Below are 20,894 nucleotides of genomic sequence, written 5' to 3'. Positions count from 1 at the left end.
GCGATCGCTAATGTATGTACGGTATAGTATCATCTGTTCAAGGTGGGAGAAGATGCAATACAAACTAAGAGTGACCGCTTGACACTGAACTGAATATTGAAGATCTTATTGAATATCTGTGGTACTGATAACTGTTATCTTATCTTGGACATGCATAAAGTACAACCAGATGGTTTGAAATATATAGTTATCAGAAGATGGAGCACAGGGATTGACGTCAGAGGGAGCGCAACCTTTTGACGTGCGCCCCCCCCCACCTCCAAAATATATACATATAGAATAATATGTGAAAACGGTGGCTTAGGGTTACGCTCCCGTGAAAATTTTAACAATTTCTAGTCTGAAAAGGTGCATCTTCAGCGTATTTTTTTCTGATATTGAGGGGAGGATTTCGATCATAGTGGTTCATATGAGAAAAAACATTTGTAAAGCAGACGATTTTATTGGCCCTAGGCTGTTAAGAATTCCAGCTTGCCACGTAAAGCGTTTTAATGATCTATATGTACCTAAGGCAAGAACATAAGCTCGATACATCAGTAAGCGTCGGTGGTGTAAAGGTTAGCATGGTTGCCTTCCAAGCAGTCGATCCGGGTTCGATTCCCGGCCGACGCACTTGTTTTTTTTATGTAAGTGCAATGCTTTTCAACATTGCATAAGAACAAGAATGCAATACATTTCCGGCTAAAAGTATTAAGCACGATCAATATCATGAAACTGAGAGATAATAGTTAAAACATTATAAATACAAACATTTGTTAGTGTGATTTCATATAAAGATACATTTGTATAAATAAATCAAAATGGAATGCTGATGGAATCTATTTTCATCGGCATTGATAATGCATTATCTGAGTGATAATACAACGACCATCGACAAAACGCACACTAACGTTACAATACATACGAGTACGTCCTACAGTACGTTAAAGTATACGTCAAACAGTACATAAACGACATATACTGGCTATAGTATGCCTTTCACGGCAAGCGTCGGTGGTGTAAAGGTTAGCATGGTTGCCTTCCAAGCAGTCGATCCGGGTTCGATTCCCGGCCGACGCACTTGTTTTGACCTTAAAAATAATTCTTAACGCGGAAATAAATGTTGTATATGTTATATCATACCGCTTTTAAGGCGCTCTCATAATGATCATTTGAAGCACACTATCACTGCTAAATTTCGTTTTAACAAAAGGTGGAAAAAATCAAAACGATTCGCGCGCACGCTGCCGACGGGAAGGCATATAACACTTGATAAAGAATACTCCTGTTTCGCACTTGTTTTGATGTTGAAAATAAGTTTTTAAGCGAAATTGCTGTTTGACCTGTGATCTGTTGCATGTTACCGACATGTTTGAAGGGCACTTTCATAATGATCTTTTCAAGAACACTATCAATGCAAAATATAGCTGAAACAAAAAGTGAAAACAATGGAACGGTCCGCGCGCACGCTGCCGACAGGACAGCATGTACCACTTGATAAAGAATACTCCAGACCTGTTTCACTGATCATCTATACCCGGAAAGAACTTTGTTTAATAAATAACTGCCGTAAAACAACCTGATAGCGTTCGGGAATTGTTTCGAGTTAACCACTCGACCACTAAATTTTCGCCATAATTATCTAGCTATCTAGTTAAAATTCCCGAAACCTTTTCGGTAAGATCAATATCATGAGACTAAAACCTGGCTTGAATGTGCCCAGAATTGCCACCTGTTATTTTTTTAGCTGTACACCATTAATAGGTTAACTAGTTATGGTTTGCGAATTCCACATTATAAGTAACAAAATAACTTGTTAACTAGATAAGATTCGTGTTACCACTTTTCTACCAATGCATTTTTGGCTTTTAGCAGCAAGTGGTTATCTAGTTATCATTTGCGAATTCCACTTTGTAACTTCCTAACTGGTTAACTAGATAAGATTCATGGCATATAACTGCCGTAAGATAATCGCGAATTGTTTCGTGTTTACCACTTAACTTTCGCGATCATTATCATATAAGAACAAGAATGCAATACCTAAATAGTGTAAACAACTCCTGACCTTTCCGGCTAGCAGTATTAAGAATTATCAATATCAGTTATCTCATAATCAATAAAAATAATAATAATAATAATAATAATAATAATAATAATAATAATAATAATAATAAATAGATACAACTATTTGATAATGAGATTTTATCGAAAGGTACAGTTGTGTATAGTAACATTTTATATAAAAAATCAAAACAGATTGCTGAAAAAATCGTATTTCAGCGGCAATAATAGCGCGTAATTATATTAGCAATTATTTCCCGGCCGCTGCGGGACGCATGGTACATGTCACGCTTACGTAACAATATGAATACGTCCTAGAGTACGTTAACGTCAACGTCCTATACTATAGTGTCAACGTCCTATACTATAGTACATAAAAGTAATTTGCTGGAAATAGTACGTAATCGACAACAAGCGTCGGTGGTGTAAAGGTTAGCATGGTTGCCTTCCAAGCAGTCGATCCGGGTTCGATTCCCGGCCGACGCACTTGTTTTTATCTCAGTATAATGCATTTGAACACAATGTGTTATTCTTATTCAAATTGTATAAGAACAAGAACACAATACGTTAATAGTTTAAACAACTTCTAACATCTCCGGCTAGCGGTATTAAGACCGATCAACAACATTAATCTGATAAATAATTATAAAACATACTAGATACCCATATTTGATTATGTGATTTCACCGAAATATAGTTTTGTATATATACATATGGATAAATTCATAAAATGGAATGCTGAAAATAATCAGCGGCAATTATAACAGGCGTTATTATCTAAGTGATTTTACACCAACCATCGCGAAATGCACGGTACATGTCACACTTACGTTACAACATTTACGTCCTACAGTACTGTACGTGAATATATACATCCAATAGTACATTACGTAAAACAAGCGTCGGTGGTATAAAGGATCCGTGAACCAAGTGCAGTAACAGGATTTATTCCGGACATTTACAGAATGTTAGGCAAATATAAACTAAAACATTTATTATGCCACTTCCAGAGCAATTTTCCGAGTCATGATAGCTGCAGATCTACTGTAAAGAAATCTATCAAGAATCGTGTTGTAGCCGATTACAAAATATCACAGGAAAACGATGTGAACCTACGATTGTTTAAGTCTTTCCATTGTGAATATGAACCTTGTGTAATGTGGCAGTTTAATAACATGTATAGAGGCCAGCTGAAAAATTGTAGGACTGCTATGCTGGTTATTAGTAAATATTTTTCAAGATGTTTTGTGTCCAAATGCCATGAATGTGAAATAGTTACAGAACACAATAATTTAATGGTTTTACACAAATTAATGTTTTGTAAAATCTCGAGCTCTTCTAAAGACGATTTATGGATAGCGTTGTCACGGCGGGGAATCCACGTGACCAAATGGTAGGTTTCAGTGCAAGATGGCGTCACCAAAACGCTCGACTCGAGCCGAAAATCAAGGTAATACATATAATTATAATAGTTTCTTTAATTTTTAACATAGCCTATCATATGCCCACCTACCTAGTTTGTATTAGCATATCCATCTTTTCCTTGAAACTTTAACCGTTCTCGAAAACACTTCTGCAATGTTTCCAAAATGTACGAAATCCGACTGGTAGGTTACAGTTCCATTTATCATTTTCGCTCGGATTTAGCAGAAAATGAGGTTATAATTTGGGAAAATCGCATAAAACACTTAAGTTTTGTTTAAACATAACAGGCACATGCATTTGGGAACGAATATTATAATGATTTTGAAAGATATGAGAACGAAAAGAAAATGATAGGTTGCAGCTCCGATTTTTGAAGAGATAGGTTGCAGTTCCATATTTAGGTTGCCGTCTGGACTGCAGATTCTTTGACTTAGTTTTAGTGTTGAAGCCAAACATATAGGTTTCCATAAAACTCAACCGATATTTTTCTATACCATTGTTCGTTTTACATAGTTATAACATAATCTAAAATTATAAAATCATTGAAAATCACATCGAGACTGCTGTTTTTATACTTTTGATTTTTCTGCTTACAAATTTATAAGGTTACCATCATTAATGATTTGTTTCCTGTGACAAATTGATGTATTACACGTTTAGAGTTGAATTCTTAAACCTGCACACCAGTATACTTTTATTGTATGACGTGTCAATCGATGTTTTGCAATTTTCGATATATCATATGGAATGCATTTTTATCTTTTAGACCAATGACACGAATAAGAGAGTCTTTCCCATCATCAACCTAAACGAAATGAATGCAGGATATCTAAACAGCCAACCAAAAAAATGGCAGCGATACAACAAAACAAAAGAAGTGTTCAGTGAGCATTCGTTTGATCACAAGGTGAGGTCAAGACTGGCCTCCCGCAGAATATGTGTGTGTGTTATAATATTATATATTGAACCTAGTCAAAGTGTCATTCCCAAACAAGTACATCTGGAAACGTGTCTGCAAAACAGCTGTCTACAACCACGAAGTGAATGCATGGAAAGCGATAATGGACACAAGCTCTGACTTTGATCTGTTTAAACAGATCCATCCGCATCTGTGCCTGTCAAGTGTGTGGTCCGTCGCGAGAGCTCGTCCCGAGAGCCTCTCCCTCATGAAGCTGCTAGCATGTCTTTGCTGCCAGCGTCCCCCAGACCAGCCGATGGATTGCCGTTTATGCCATCGACAATGCAGCCATGAGCTCGAGCACTTGATGTTCGAGTGTTGCTAAAATAACAATAGCTATTCGCGACTTATTCCTGGTGGCGATTAAAAGTTTGAGTGGACCTATGTATGACTTACTTAGTACGACATCGAGACAGTCCTTCATTATATACACACTTGGCAAAATCGACGAACATTTGATAAAGGTACTCGATGTACAATTATACCCGGACTTCCTTATGAACTGTGCTAAATTATACAATGATGTATTAAACTAAGACGCATTTAGATGCGAGCACTTCACCAATGACAATGCCACTCGACAAAATGAGCTAATTCTTAAACAGCTATTTCTATTTCGCTTTCGAAGAAATATTGCTTAAATTAATAGGAAACAGTCTATTGATTTTAGCCGATGCATTATCATTGTTTTTAATCGTTTGTAAGATCAGACTTGTATGCAGCGGCTAAATAATAAATTATAAACGAGACCAACTTAATGCGTATAAAACAAACTTGTCGCAATTTATGTTACTGTGACTTTCTTTCATTACTATGTACTATCAAATTTGTATTGTGTTTGTAAATATTCATAAAACTTTTATAATACATATTTGGTCACCAGTTCATGTAAGCAGAACTCATGAAAGGCAATGTTTGTCATTTTAGTTAAGTATAACGTTTAACTTTGTTGCTTGCGTTTGAACAAGATCAACGAATTAAACTCGACTGGTTTTCAATGTCAACATGCATTTTATATGTAAAAATATTGTTTAATCGCAGGATGATGTGGTTTAAACCTTGCTTATTCCTCCATTGTTTAATTATAAAACTACATTCGTCGCTGTTATAATCCTTCCGTGTCATGAACATGCATTACCTGACTCAATATCAGTACTAGAAAAAAATATGATGTAAGATATTGAAGAGTTAGCTTTCGATTAATGCGCCGTGTTGAACAACTTCGGACCAATTGAGACCACCCTTGTTTAAATGAACAAATACCAAACAAGTGATTGGTATTTTTTATTTATTAAACCTTGTGTTAACCTAAAGGTAACTTCAACTAAAGAAATCTTTAACACTTGATCAGGATAAAGATTAAAAGTTTCTTCCATGGCCGAGAGTGTAAGATAGGTTCATTCCGACCCGAGCGTAGGGTGTTTTGCGGAAACGAGGTTTAACCTTTCATCCGCGAGTGGCTATGGTAGATGCTTTTTCTCCCACCTCAGTTAAAAATAATTAAGTAAAAATGAGTTTTTTGCTGGAACTCTTTTGTGCATAGTGAAAATAATGTCGAATGAATATGAGATAATTCGTGGTTGTCATGGATATGCGCGCAGTGATTCCGATTAAATCAATAGTAAAATCGGTCTTTAAATAGTTCTAAGGAGAGTGAACCATTATTTCTTGAATGGTGCGTGAAAAGTGTTTTTTGGTGACATTCGAAGCGAGAAATAATTATCTAGCATTCTAAATATTGCCACAAGACAAGGTTTCCATGATGCTACAGACGACAGTCTTCAACAAGGGAGGTAATTACAATGTGGTGACCATTAAAAAGGAGTTCCATACGGGCATTTTATCTTTGCCCGTGGGCAAGATAAGAATATCTAGCATGGTTAAATTATTGGATGTACTTTTCTGAGGTGGTAGAAAAGTTGTATCCATAATACTTCACATAATAATATATCGGCAGTAAATACATAAAAATGTTAAACATCCTGATATTATATATACGACGTGTATATAATATCAGGATGTTTAACATTTATTTATATATTAAACGTAATATTATTCAATAATCCTATATATATCTTTAATTCATAAAAATAAAAACAGTTTGTCACATTTCAATTCCTCCATGCTTGTATACAATATCAGTGATACAATCACATTACATAATTTGCAGTCCAGACGACAACCTATATATGGAACTGCAACCTATCTCTTCAAAAATCGGAGCTGCAACCTATCATTTTCTTTTTGTGCTCATATCTTTTAAAATCATTAAAATATTCGTTGCCAAATGAATATGCCTGTTATGTTTAAACAAAACTTAAGTGTTTTTTGCGATTTTCCCAAATTACAACCTCATTTTTTGCTAAATCCGAGCGAAAATGATAAATGGAACTGTAACCTACCAGTCGGATTTCGTATATTTTGGAATCATTGCAGAAGTGTTCTCGAGAACGGTTAAAGTTTCATGGAAAACATGGATATGTTAATACACACTAGGTAGGTGGGCATATGATAGGCTATGTTAAAAAATAAAGAAACTATTATAATTATATGTATTGTCTTGATTTTCGGCTCGAGTCGAGCGTTTTGGTGAAGCCATCTGGCACTGAAACCTACCATTTGGTCACGTGGATTCCCCGCCGTGGTTGTGTTAATGTCTTAGTGCCAAAGTTTTCCTTGAGTTCAGTCATCTTAAACCCGATGAGCAATTTAATCGAACTTTTAACTGGTTTTCCGCAGCTTTCTATAGAGGACACAGTTAGAGTCAAGGCTTTCAAAGCGGCACTGAAGTACATTAGGATCATGTATAAATACGGATACAACAAATAAATAACTCCCGTGAATGTGACCTAAACTTTCGCTTTTCGTAGTTGAGGTTATTTTGGGCTAGCACGGTAGAAATTCAAAACATAAACAAGAAATTAAAATATATGTAAACAAATCAATATCAATTAGACGTCGTAGAATGGGGAAAGGTAAATGAAATTACAAAACTATGTTTCATTCACTATATTAGTACATGTATAGATGCATAGTTATCATACAGTATTACTAGATGTATTATTTATAGTTAACCTTCTTATCTGATATATTTGTTTGTTGTATATAATTTATGTAAACTTTTGTTCTATATGTTTTTTTGTATTATGTTCTGATTATAATGTGTCATGTCTCTTCATATCGGAGGAAATAAAGAATCTCTCTCTTTATACCATTAAAAATTAGCATGCTTACTATATTTAGTTTAACACTTGCCGTAGCCAAATCATAATGAACTGGCCAGCTTGAAAACCATCAGAGGGAGTGATCTTAACAATATGTTGTATGTTCATGCAAAAGTGACCCATAGCAGCAATGAACTTTGCAACAGACAGTCAGGCAAACAGGCACGCTACAGACTTCACTGTTTTTTTAAAGTGGATTGGACCTGTTGGAGGTACTTAATGTACCAATATGCTCATTCGCTTATAAAACAACATATACCCTATTTTATAGCTAATGAGACGCATTGTATTAAACAAAGTCATCAAAAAAACAACATCAATTTTATTCAAATGAATTGCATATATAAAACACATGGGGTTCGATATTGAACACAAAATGCCAAAGATGATGAATATGATGATGACGTCGACGACAACGACGACGATGATGATGATGATGCAAGAGATGAGGACAAATATGAGAAAATGAAACATGTACGAACATTTAAAACAATAAAACTTGAACTGTTAAGTGTAATGAAAAAAAATATTTTGTTGAAAATTTGTTCAAACACCAAATGATATAAAAACGTATCACAATTGTCAGGCATGCACCAGCAGCCTTTTCAAAACTATTTTAAAATCTTTGTTCAAACATGTATGTACAACCTTGGCCCCTGGCACAACAATATTTCCTATTGAACAAAATTCTAAATTCCAGATTTCAAAATCACACTCTTTAAACACTCAACATTTAAAAACATTTGGAATAAAACCATTTCGGTTTCAAATTCTAATTATAACATTAACCATTTTATTTCGCCAAAGTATATTGGCGGAACTAGAACAGACAATTCTCATGGAGGTGTATCTATCTACAGAAATGTGCTGGGGCATGGTCAGTCTTCTGACGTTTTCGTTGCTCCATCTGGGTGAAAAACTCGCGTATGTCCTCTGCACGGACAACCTTCCCGTTCTCCGCGAAATGCTTCAGGTAATCACTCAGCGCTGACTTCATGTCATTAAACCCTGCAGTGAGAAGAAGCAAGATTTGAATCTACTTCCCTCCACTCATGTGAGCATAGACATACTATCAGTAAGACATATTTAGGACTATATCTAAATATTTTATTATATATTTGCTATTGAATTTCATTTGAAATCCTTTTGATGCTTAAAATGAAATGAAGAATCACTTACTAAGGCCTGCCCACAATTATGATAAAGATGAGCAAGCTAATACCTACACCCGTCAATTTTTCTCAGTTAATCATGGAGCATGACTCTATAGACTAGAATAACGCACAACACAACAAAATTGATATTTTAACCAGAGTGATTGCTCCAAATTAAATACATTGCCATTGAAACCAGTTTATCAAGGCTGATATGAAAATATTTTAAAATTGTCCATTAACACATCTTCGTTTTTGTTAAAAAAATATATGACAGTATTGACACCCTGGTGGGACAATGCCATATTTTTTCCATTCAAAAACAGACAAATCCCATTCCATATTTTTTTTTACCTTGGACCATCTCTATCTGCTGGACCCTATTCATTGAGTTTAGAACTTGTTGCTCTCTGTCATGTTGTGAGGACATCCCCTTTCGTGCGGCCCCCCGTTTCTCGTTGGTGACTAGCAATTACTGCCTTCCGAGCAGTCACCCGGCTTCGATTCCCGGCCGACGCATTTGTTTTAGTTTAGTTAATGCTTTTGAACGCAACAAACTGTATAATATTGTGGCATATAACTGCCGTAAAATATCCTGATAGCGTTCGGGAATTGTTTCGTGTTAACAAATTAATTTTCGCGATAATTATCTAGTTATCTAGTTAAAATTCGCGAAACCGTTTTGGTAAGATCAATATCATAAGACTAAAACCTGGCTTGAAAGTGCCCAGAACTGCCACCTCTTACCTTTTTTAGCTGTACACCATTAATAAGTTAACTAGTTATGGTTTGCGAATTCCACTTAATAAGTAACAAAATAACTTGTTAACTAGATAAGACTCGTGTTACCACTTGTTTACCAATGCATTTTTGGCTTTTAGCAACAAGTGGTTATCTAGTTATGGTTTGCGAATTCCACTTAGAAACTTACTAACTGGTTAACTAGATACGATTCGTGGCATATAACTGCCGTAAGATAATCGCAAATTGTTTCGTGTTTACCACTTAACTTTCGCGATCATTATCATATATCAACAAGAATGCAATACCTTAATAGTGTAAACAACTCCTGACCTTTCCGGCTAGCAGTATTAAGAACGATCAATATCAGTTATCTCATAAACAACAACAATAATAATAATAATAATAATAATAATAATAATAATAATAAATAGATACAACTATTTGATTATGTGATTTAATCGAAAGGTACAGTTTTGTTTAGAAATATTTCATATAAAAATCAAAACAGAATGCTGAAAAAATCGTATTTCAGCGGCATTTATAGCGCGTTATTATCTTAGCAATTATTCCCCGGCCGCTGCGGGACGCATGGTACATGTCACGCTTACGTAACAATATGAATACGTCCTAGAGTACGTTAACGTCAACGTCCTATACTATAGTACATAAAAGTAGTTTGCTGGAAATAGTACGTTATCGACAACAAGCGTCGGTGGTGTAAAGGTTAGCATGGTTGCCTTCCAAGCAGTCGATCCGGGTTCGATTCCCGGCCGACGCACTTGTTTTTATCTCAGTATAATGCATTTGAACACAATGTGTTATTCTTATTCAAATTGTATAAGAACAAGAACACAATACGTTAATAGTTTAAACAACTTCTAACATTTCCGGCTAGCAGTATTAAGACCGATCAACAACATTAATCTGATAAATAATTATAAAACATACTAGATACCCATATTTGATTATGTGATTTCACCGAAAGATAGTTTTGTATATACATATGGATAAATTCATAAAATGGAATGCTGAAAATAATCCACGGCAATTATAACAGGCGTTATTATCTAAGTGATTTTACACCAACCATCGCGAAATGCACGGTACATGTCACACTTACGTTACAACATTTACGTCCTACAGTACTGTACGTGAATATATACATCCAATAGTACATTACGTAAAACAAGCGTCGGTGGTATAAAGGATCCGTGAACCAAGTGCAGTAACAGGATTTATTCCGGACATTTACAGAATGTTAGGCAAATATAAACTAAAACATTTATTATGCCACTTCCAGAGCAATTTTCAGAGTCATGATAGCTGCAGATCTACTGTAAATAAATCTATCAAGAATCGTGTTGTAGCCGATTACAAAATATCACAGGAAAACGATGTGAACCTACGATTGTTTTAGTCTTTCCATTGTGAATATGAACCTTGTGTAATGTGGCAGTTAAATAACATGTATAGAGACCAACTGAAACATTGTAGGACTGCTATGCTTGTTATTAGTAAATATTTTTCAAGATGTTTTGTGTCCAAATGCCATGAATGTGAAATAGTTACAGAACACAATAATTTAATGGTTTTACACAAATTAATGTTTTGTAAAATCTCGAGCTCTTCTAGAGACGATTTATGGATAGCGTTGTGTTAATGTCTTAGTGCCAAAGTTTTCCTTGAGTTCATCTTAAACCCGATGAGCAATTTAATCGAACTTTTAACTGGTTTTCCGCAGCTTTCTATAGAGGACACAGTTAGAGTCAAGGCTTTCAAAGCGGCACTGAAGTACATTAGGATCATGTATAAATACGGATACAACAAATAAATAACTCCCGTGAATATGACCTAAACGTTCGCTTTTCGTAGTTGAGGTTATTTTGGCTAGCACGGTAGAAATTCAAAACATAAACAAGAAATTAAAATATATGTAAACAAATCAATATCAATTAGACGTCGTAGAACGGGGAAAGGTAAATGAAATTACAAAACTATGTTTCATTCACTATATTAGTACATGTATAGATGCATAGTTATCATACAGTATTACTAGATGTATTATTTATAGTTAACCTTCTTATCTGATGTATTTGTTTGTTGTGTATAATTTATGTAAACTTTTGTTCTATATGTTGTTTTGTATTATGTTCTGATTATAATGTGTCATGTCTCTTCATATCGGAGGAAATAAAGAATCTCTCTCTTTGTACCATTAAAAATTAGCATGCTTACTATATTTAGTCTAACACTTGCCGTAGCCAAATCATAATGAACTGGCCAGCTTGAAAACCATCAGAGGGAGTGATCTTAACAATATGTTTTATGTTCATGCAAAAGTGACCCAGAGCAGCAATGAACTTTGCAACAGACAGTCAAGCAAACAGGCACGCTACATACTTCAATGTTTTTTAAGTGGATTGGACCTGTTGGAGGTACTTAATGTACCAATATGCTCATTCGCTTATAAAACAACATATACCCTATTTTATAAAACAATAAGACGCATTGTATTAAACAAAGTCATAAAAAAACACATCAATTTTATTCAAATGAATTGCATATATAAAACACATGGGGTTCGATATTGAACACAAAATGCCAAAGATGATGAATATGATGATGACGTCGACGACAACGACGACGATGATGATGATGATGCAAGAGATGAGGAGAAATATGAGAAAACGAAACATGTACGAACATTTAAAACAATAAAACTTGAACTGTTAAGTGTAATGAAAAAAATATTTTGTTGAAAATTTGTTCAAACACCAAATGATATAAAAACGTATCACAATTGTCAGGCATGCACCAGCAGCCTTTTCAAAACTATTTTAAAATCTTTGTTCAAACATGTATGTACAACCTTGGCCCCTGGCACAACAATATTTCCTATTGAACAAAATTCTAAATTCCAGATTTCAAAGTCACACTCTTTAAACACTCAACATTTAAAAACATTTGGAATAAAACCATTTCGGTTTCAAATTCTAATTATTACATTAACCATTTTATTTCGCCAAAGTATATTGGCGGAACTAGAACAGACAACTCTCATGGAGATGTATCTATCTACAGAAATATGCTGAGGCATGGTCGTTTTCGTTGCTCCATCTGGGTGAAAAACTCGCGTATGTCCTCTGCACGGACAACCTTCCCGTTCTCCGCGAAATGCTTCAGGTAATCACTCAGCGCTGACTTCATGTCATTTAACCCTGCAGTGAGAAGAAGCAAGATTTGAATCTACTTCCCTCCAGTTATGTGAGCATAGATATACTATCAGTAAAACATATTTAGGACTATATTTAACTATGTTATTATATATTTGCTATTGAATTTCATTTGAAATCCTTTTGATGCTTAAAATGAAATGAAGAATCACTTACTAAGGCCTGCCCACAATTGTGATCAAGATGAGCAAGCTAATACCTACACCCGTCAATTTTTCTCAGTTAATCATGGAGCATGACTCTATAGACTAGAATAACGCACAACACAACAAAATTGATATTTTAACCAGAGTGATTGCTCCAAATTAAATACATTGCCATTGAAACTAGTTTATCAAGGCTGATATGAAAATATTTTAAAATTGTCCATTAACACATCTTCGTTTTTGTTAAAAAAAAAATACGACAGTATTGACACCCTGGTGGGACAATGCCATATTTATTCCCTTCAAAAACAGACAAATCCCATTCCATATGTTTTTTTACCTTGGACCATCTCTATCTGCTGGACCCTATTCATTGAGTTTAGAACTTGTTGCTCTCTGTCATGTTGTGAGGACATCCCCTCTCGTGCGGCCCCCGTTTCTCGTTGGTGTTAAGACTAGCAATTACTGCCTTCCAAGCAGTCACCCGGCTTCGGTTCCAGGCCGAAGCACTTGTTTTAATTAAGTATAATGCTTTTCAACGCAATGAAACTGTATGATATGGTGGCATATAACTGCCGTAAAATAACCGGATAGCGTTCGCGAATTGTTTCGAGCTAACCACTAAATTTTCGCCATAAATATCTAGCTATCTAGTTAAAATTCGCGAAACTTTTTCGATAACATAAATATCATAAGACTAAAACCTGGCTTGAAAGTGCCAAGAACTGCCACCTGTTACCTTTTTGGGCTGTTCAACATAAACAGGTAAACTAGTTATGATTTGCGAATTCCACTTAGAAACTTACTAACTGGTTAACTAGATAAGATTCGTGGCATATAACTGCCGTAAGATAATCGCAAATTGTTTCGTGTTTACCACTTAACTTTCGCGATCATTATCATATAAGAACAAGAATGCAATACCTTAATAGTGTAAACAACTCCTGACCTTTCCGGCTAGCAGTATTAAGCACGGTCAATATCAGTTATCTCATAAACAATAATAATAATAAAAAGATACAACTATTTGATAATTTGATTTCATCGAAAGGTACAGTTGTGTATAGTAACATTTTATATAAAAAATCAAAACAGATTGCTGAAAAAATCGTATTTCAGCGGCAATAATAGCGCGTAATTATATTAGCAATTATTTCCAGGCCGCTGCGGGACGCATGGTACATGTCACGCTTACGAAACAATATGAATACGTCCTAGAGTACGTTAACGTCAACGTCCTATACTATAGTACATAAAAGTAGTTTGCTGGAAATAGTACGTAATCGACAACAAGCGTCGGTGGTGTAAAGGTTAGCATGGTTGCCTTCCAAGCAGTCGATCCGGGTTCGATTCCCGGCCGACGCACTTGTTTTTATCTCAGTATAATGCATTTGAACACAATGTGTTATTCTTATTCAAATTGTATAAGAACAAGAACACAATACGTTAATAGTTTAAACAACTTCTAACATCTCCGGCTAGCGGTATTAAGACCGATCAACAACATTAATCTGATAAATAATTATAAAACATACTAGATACCCATATTTGATTATGTGATTTCACCGAAAGATAGTTTTGTATATACATATGGATAAATTCATAAAATGGAATGCTGAAAATAATCAGCGGCAATTATAACAGGCGTTATTATCTAAGTGATTTTACACCAACCATCGCGAAATGCACGGTACATGTCACGCTTACGTTACAACATTTACGTCCTACAGTACTGTACGTGAATATATGCATCCAATAGTACATTACGTAAAACAAGCGTCGGTGGTATAAAGGATCCGTGAACCAAGTGCAGTAACAGGATTTATTCCGGACATTTACAGAATGTTAGGCAAATATAAACTAAAACATTTATTATGCCACTTCCAGAGCAATTTTCCGAGTCATGATAGCTGCAGATCTACTGTAAATAAATCTATCAAGAATCGTGTTGTAGCCGATTACAAAATATCACAGGAAAACGATATGAACCTACGATTGTTTAAGTCTATCCATTGTGAATATGAACCTTGTGTAATGTGGCAGTTTAGTAACATGTATAGAGTCTAGCTGAAAATTTGTAGGACTGATATGTTTGTTATTAGTAAATATTTTTCAAGATGTTTTGTGTCCAAATGCCATGAATGTGAAATAGTTACAGAACACAATAATTTAATGGTTTTACACAAATTAATGTTTTGTAAAATCTCGAGCTCTTCTAGAGACGATTTATGGATAGCGTTGTGTAAATGTCTTAGTGCCAAAGTTTTCCTTGAGTTCAGTCATCTTAAACCCGATGAGCAATTTAATCGAACTTTTAACTGGTTTTCCGCAGCTTTCTATAGAGGACACAGTTAGAGTCAAGGCTTTCAAAGCGGCACTGAAGTACATTAGGATCATGTATAAATACGGATACAACAAATAAATAACTCCCGTGAATATGACCTAAACGTTCGCTTTTCGTCGTTTAGGTTATTTTGGGCTAGCACGGTAGAAATTCAAAACATAAACAAGAAATTATAATATATGTAAACAAATCAATATCAATTAGACGTCGTAGAACGGGGAAAGGTAAATGAAATTACAAAACTATGTTTCATTCACTATATTAGTACATGTATAGATGCATAGTTATCATACAGTATTACTAGATGTATTATTTATAGTTAACCTTCTTATCTGATATATTTGTTTGTTGTATATAATTTATGTAAACTTTTGTTCTATATGTTTTTTTGTATTATGTTCTGATTATAATGTGTCATGTCTCTTCATATCGGAGGAAATAAAGAATCTCTCTCTTTGTACCATTAAAAATTAGCATGCTTACTATATTTCGTTTAACACTTGCCGTAGCCAAATCATAATGAACTGGCTAGCTTGAAAACCATCAGAGGGAGTGATCTTAACAATATGTTGTATGTTCATGCAAAAGTGACCCATAGCAGCAATGAACTTTGCAACAGACAGTCAGGCAAACAGGCACGCTACAGACTTCACTGTTTTTTTAAGTGGATTGGACCTGTTGGAGGTACTTAATGTACCAAAATGCTCATTCGCTTATAAAACAACATATACCCTATTTTATAAAGCTAATGAGACGCATTGTATTAAACAAAGTCATAAAAAAAAAACATCAATTTTATTCAAATGAATTGCATATATAAAACACATGGAGTTCGATATTGAACACAAAATGCCAAAGATGATGAATATGATGATGGCGTCGACGACAACGATGATGATGATGCAAGAGATGAGGAGAAATATGAGAAAATGAAACATGTACGAACATTTAAAACAATACAACTTGAACTGTTAAGTGTAATGAAAAAATATTTTGTTGAAAATTTGTTCAAACACCAAATGATATAAAAACGTATCACAATTGTCAGGCATGCACCAGCAGCCTTTTCAAAACTATTTTAAAATCTTTGTTCAAACATGTATGTACAACCTTGGTCCCTGGCACAACAATATTTCCTATTGAACAAAATTCTAAATTCCAGATTTCAAATCACACTCTTTAAACACTCAACATTTAAAAACATTTGGAATAAAACCATTTCGGTTTCAAATTCTAATTATAACATTAACCATTTTATTTCGCCAAAGTATATTGGCGGAACTAGAACAGACAATTCTCATGGAGATGTATCTATCTACAGAAATGTGCTGGGGCATGGTCAGTCTTCTGACGTTTTCGTTGCTCCATCTGGGTGAAAAACTCGCGTATGTCCTCTGCACGGACAACCTTCCCGTTCTCCGCGAAATGCTTCAGGTAATCACTCAGCGCTGACTTCATGTCATTAAACCCTGCAGTGAGAAGAAGCAAGATTTGAATCTACTTCCCTCCAGTCATGTGAGCATAGATATACTATCAGTAAAACATATTTAGGACTATATCTAAATATGTTATTATATATTTGCTATTGAATTTCATTTGAAATCCTTTTGATGCTTAAAATGAAATGAAGAATCACTTACTAAGGCCTGCCCACAATTATGATAAAGATGAGCAAGCTAATACCTACACCCGTCAATTTTTCTCAGTTAATCATGGAGCATGACTCTATAGACTAGAATAACGCACAACACAACAAAATTGATATTTTAACCAGAGTGATTGCTCCAAATTAAATACATTGCCATTGAAACCAGTTTATCAAGGCTGATATGAAAATATTTTAAAATTGTCCATTAACACATCTTCGTTTTTGTTAAAAAAAATATGACAGTATTGACACCCTTGTGGGACAATGCCATATTTTTTCCCTTCAAAAACAGACAAATCCCATTCCATATTTTGTTTTACCTTGGACCATCTCTATCTGCTGGACCCTATTCATTGAGTTTAGAACTTGTTGCTCTCTGTCATGTTGTGAGGACATCCCCTTTCGTGCGGCCCCCCGTTTCTCGTTGGTGTTAAGACTAGCAATTACTGCCTTCCGAGCAGTCACCCGGCTTCGATTCCCGGCCGACGCATTTGTTTTAGTTTAGTTAATGCTTTTGAACGCAACAAAACTGTATAATATGGTGGCATATAACTGCCGTAAAATATCCTGATAGCGTTCGGGAATTGTTTCGTGTTAACAAATTAATTTTCGCGATAATTATCTAGTTATCTAGTTAAAATTCGCGAAACCTTTTTGGTAAGATCAATATCATAAGACTAAAACCTGGCTTGAAAGTGCCCAGAACTGCCACCTCTTACCTTTTTAGCTGTACACCATTAATAAGTTAACTAGTTATGGTTTGCGAATTCCACTTAATAAGTAACAAAATAACTTGTTAACTAGATAAGACTCGTGTTACCACTTGTTTACCAATGCATTTTTGGCTTTTAGCAGCAAGTGGTTATCTAGTTATGATTTGCGAATTCCACTTAGAAACTTACTAACTGGTTAACTAGATACGATTCGTGGCATATAACTGCCGTAAGATAATCGCGAATTGTTTCGTGTTTACCACTTAACTTTCGCGATCATTATCATATATCAACAAGAATGCAATACCTAAATAGTGTAAACAACTCCTGACCTTTCCGGCTAGCAGTATTAAGAATTATCAATATCAGTTATCTCATAAACAATAATAATAATAATAATAATAATAATAATAATAATAATAATAATAATGATTATAAATAGATACAACTATTTGATAATGTGATTTAATCGAAAGGTACAGTTTTGTTTAGAAACATTTCATATAAAAATCAAAACAGAATGCTGAAAAAATCGTATTTCAGTGGCATTTATAGCGCGTTATTATATTAGCAATTATTCCCCGGCCGCTGCGGGACGCATGGTACATGTCACGCTTACGTTACAATATAAATACGTCCTAGAGTACGTTAACGTATACGTCCTATAGTACGTAAACGTTGTATGCTAAATATAGTACGCAATCGACAACAAGCGTCGGTGGTGTAAAGGTTAGCATGGTTGCCTTCCAAGCAGTCGATCCGGGTTCGATTCCCGGCCGACGCACTTGTTTTGATGTTGAACATAGTTTTTAAGCGAAATTGCTGTTTGACCTGTGATCTGTTGTATGTTACCGTCGACATGTTTTAAGGGCACTCTCATAATGATCTTTTCAAGCACACTATCAATGCAAAATATAGCTGAAACAAAAGGTGAAAACAATGAATCGGTCCGCGCGCACGCTGCCGACGGGACAGCATGTACCACTTGATAAAAATACCCCTGTTTCACTGATCATCTATACCCGGAAAGAACTTTGTTTTATAAAAACTCTTTAAAAAGAGAAACTCTGACTATATAAAAGCCTATAACAAAACTAAGTTTACTAAAAGAATCAGTTTGAATTGCTCCCATGCACTCACCCGGGTTCGATTCCCGGTCGACGCATTTGTTTTTAGTGTAGTTAATGCTTTTGAACGCAATAAAACTGTATAATATGGTGGCATATAACTGCCGTAAAATAACCTGATAGCGTTCGCGAATTGTTTCGAGTTAACCACTAAATTTTCGCCATAATTATCTAGCTATCTAGTGAAAATTCGCTTCAAAGTGCCAAGAACTGCCACCTGTTACCTTTTTAAGCTGTACAACATTTACCGGTCAACTAATTATGGTTGACGAATTCCACTTAAAAGGTAACATAATAACTGGTTAACTAGATAAGATTCGTGTTACCGCTTATCTACAAATTCAATATTGGCTTTTAGCAGTAAGTGGTTATCTAGTTATGGTTTGCGAAATCCACTTAGTAACTTATTAACTGGTTAACTAGATAATAGCGCGTTATTATCTTAGCGATTATTCCCCGGCCGCTGCGGGACACATGGTACATTTCACGCTTACGTTACAATAAAAATACGTCCTAGAGTACGTTAACGTCTACGTCATACAGTACGTAAACGTTGTATACTGGATATAGTAAATGGTATACAGCAAGCGTCGGTGGTGTAAAGGTTAGCATGGTTGCCTTCCAAGCAGTCGATCCGGGTTCGATTCCCGGCCGACGCACTTGTTTTTATCTCAGTATAATGCATTTGAACACAATGTGTTATTCTTATTCAAATTGTATAAGAACAAGAAAACAATACGTTAATAGTTTAAACAACTTCTAACATTTCCGGCTAGCAGTATGAAGACCGATCAACAACATTAATCTGATAAATAATTATAAAACATACTAGATACCCATATTTGATTATGTGATTTCACCAAAAGATAGTTTTGTATATACATATGGATAAATTCATAAAATGGAATGCTGAAAATAATCAGCGGCAATTATAACAGGCGTTATTATCTAAGTGATTTTACACCAACCATCGCGAAATGCACGGTACATGTCACGCTTACGTTACAACATTTACGTCCTACAGTACTGTACGTGAATATATACATCCAATAGTACATTACGTAAAACAAGCGTCGGTGGTATAAAGGATCCGTGAACCAAGTGCAGTAACAGGATTTATTCCGGACATTTACAGAATCTTAGGCAAATATAAACTAAAACATTTATTATGCCACTTCCAGAGCAATTTTCAGTCATGATAGGTGCAGATCTACTGTAAATAAATCTATCAAGAATCGTGTTGTAGCCGATTACAAAATATCACAGGAAAACGATATGAACCTACGATTGTTTAAGTCTATCCATTGTGAATATGAACCTTGTGTAATGTGGCAGTTAAATAACATGTATAGAGACCAACTGAAACATTGTAGGACTGCTATGCTTGTTATTAGTAAATATTTTTTCAAGATGTTTTGTGTCCAAATGCCATGAATGTGAAATAGTTACAGAACACAATAATTTAATGGTTTTACACAAATTAATGTTTTGTAAAATCTCGAGCTCTTCTAGAGAAGATTTATGGATAGCGTTGTGTAAATGTCTTAGTGCCAAAGTTTTCCTTGATTTCAGTCATCTTAAACCCGATGAGCAATTTAATCGAACTTTTAACTGGTTTTCCGCAGCTTTCTATAGAGGACACAGTTAGAGTCAATGCTTTCAAAGCGGCACTGAAGTACATTAGGATCATGTATAAATACGGATACAACAAATAAATAACTCCCGTGAATATGACCTAAACGTTCGCTTTTCGTAGTTTAGGTTATTTTGGGCTAGCACGGTAGAAATTCAAAACATAAACAAGAAATTATAATATATGTAAACAAATCAATAACAATTAGACGTCGTAGAATGGGGAAAGGTAAATGAAATTACAGAACTATGTTTCATTCACTATATTAGTACATGTATAGATGCATAGTTATCATACAGTATTACTAGATGTATTATTTATAGTTAACCTTCTTATCTGATGTATTTGTTTGTTGTGTATAATTTATGTAAACTTTTGTTCTTTGTTTTTTTGTATTATGTTCTGATTATAATGTGTCAGGTCTCTTCATATCGGAGGAAATAAAGAATCTCTCTCTTTATACCATTAAAAATTAGCATGCTTACTATATTTAGTTTAACACTTG

The 20,894-nt window shown here is 34.9% G+C and overlaps 2 protein-coding genes and 7 non-coding genes across 9 annotated transcripts; 7 read left to right on the top strand and 2 right to left on the bottom strand.

Moving 5' to 3' along the window:
• The first annotated feature begins 540 nt into the window (after positions 1–540).
• On the top strand, positions 541–612 carry Trnag-ucc (transfer RNA glycine (anticodon UCC)). The gene has a single exon. It is a non-coding gene; the product is annotated as a tRNA-Gly (tRNA).
• A 375-nt stretch (positions 613–987) lies between these two features.
• On the top strand, positions 988–1,059 carry Trnag-ucc (transfer RNA glycine (anticodon UCC)). The gene has a single exon. It is a non-coding gene; the product is annotated as a tRNA-Gly (tRNA).
• Positions 1,060–2,454: 1,395 nt separating this feature from the next.
• Trnag-ucc (transfer RNA glycine (anticodon UCC)) lies at positions 2,455–2,526 on the top strand. Its single transcript has one exon. It is a non-coding gene; the product is annotated as a tRNA-Gly (tRNA).
• A 5,681-nt stretch (positions 2,527–8,207) lies between these two features.
• On the bottom strand, positions 8,208–9,252 carry LOC128207307 (putative E3 ubiquitin-protein ligase UBR7). Its single transcript, XM_052910151.1, has 2 exons — positions 9,156–9,252; positions 8,208–8,655 (listed from the first exon to the last, which is right to left on the bottom strand). Exons 1-2 carry the CDS (start codon positions 9,229–9,231, stop codon positions 8,498–8,500), a joined length of 234 nt encoding a protein of 77 aa, XP_052766111.1. The 5' UTR covers positions 9,232–9,252; the 3' UTR covers positions 8,208–8,497.
• Positions 9,253–10,251: 999 nt separating this feature from the next.
• On the top strand, positions 10,252–10,323 carry Trnag-ucc (transfer RNA glycine (anticodon UCC)). The gene has a single exon. It is a non-coding gene; the product is annotated as a tRNA-Gly (tRNA).
• Positions 10,324–14,217: 3,894 nt separating this feature from the next.
• On the top strand, positions 14,218–14,289 carry Trnag-ucc (transfer RNA glycine (anticodon UCC)). Its single transcript has one exon. It is a non-coding gene; the product is annotated as a tRNA-Gly (tRNA).
• Positions 14,290–16,050: 1,761 nt separating this feature from the next.
• LOC128207245 (putative E3 ubiquitin-protein ligase UBR7) lies at positions 16,051–17,333 on the bottom strand. Its single transcript, XM_052910063.1, has 2 exons — positions 17,237–17,333; positions 16,051–16,737 (listed from the first exon to the last, which is right to left on the bottom strand). Exons 1-2 carry the CDS (start codon positions 17,310–17,312, stop codon positions 16,580–16,582), a joined length of 234 nt encoding a protein of 77 aa, XP_052766023.1. The 5' UTR covers positions 17,313–17,333; the 3' UTR covers positions 16,051–16,579.
• A 1,008-nt stretch (positions 17,334–18,341) lies between these two features.
• Positions 18,342–18,413, top strand: Trnag-ucc (transfer RNA glycine (anticodon UCC)). The gene has a single exon. It is a non-coding gene; the product is annotated as a tRNA-Gly (tRNA).
• Positions 18,414–19,343: 930 nt separating this feature from the next.
• Positions 19,344–19,415, top strand: Trnag-ucc (transfer RNA glycine (anticodon UCC)). Its single transcript has one exon. It is a non-coding gene; the product is annotated as a tRNA-Gly (tRNA).
• The last annotated feature ends 1,479 nt before the right edge of the window (positions 19,416–20,894 follow it).

Source organism: Mya arenaria, chromosome 11 (assembly GCF_026914265.1).
Source record: "Mya arenaria isolate MELC-2E11 chromosome 11, ASM2691426v1".
In the NCBI taxonomy this organism is placed as follows: Eukaryota; Metazoa; Mollusca; class Bivalvia; order Myida; family Myidae; genus Mya; species Mya arenaria.
The sequence above is the reverse complement of the archived record's forward strand: the minus strand, read 5'-3'. Positions and strand labels throughout refer to the sequence as shown.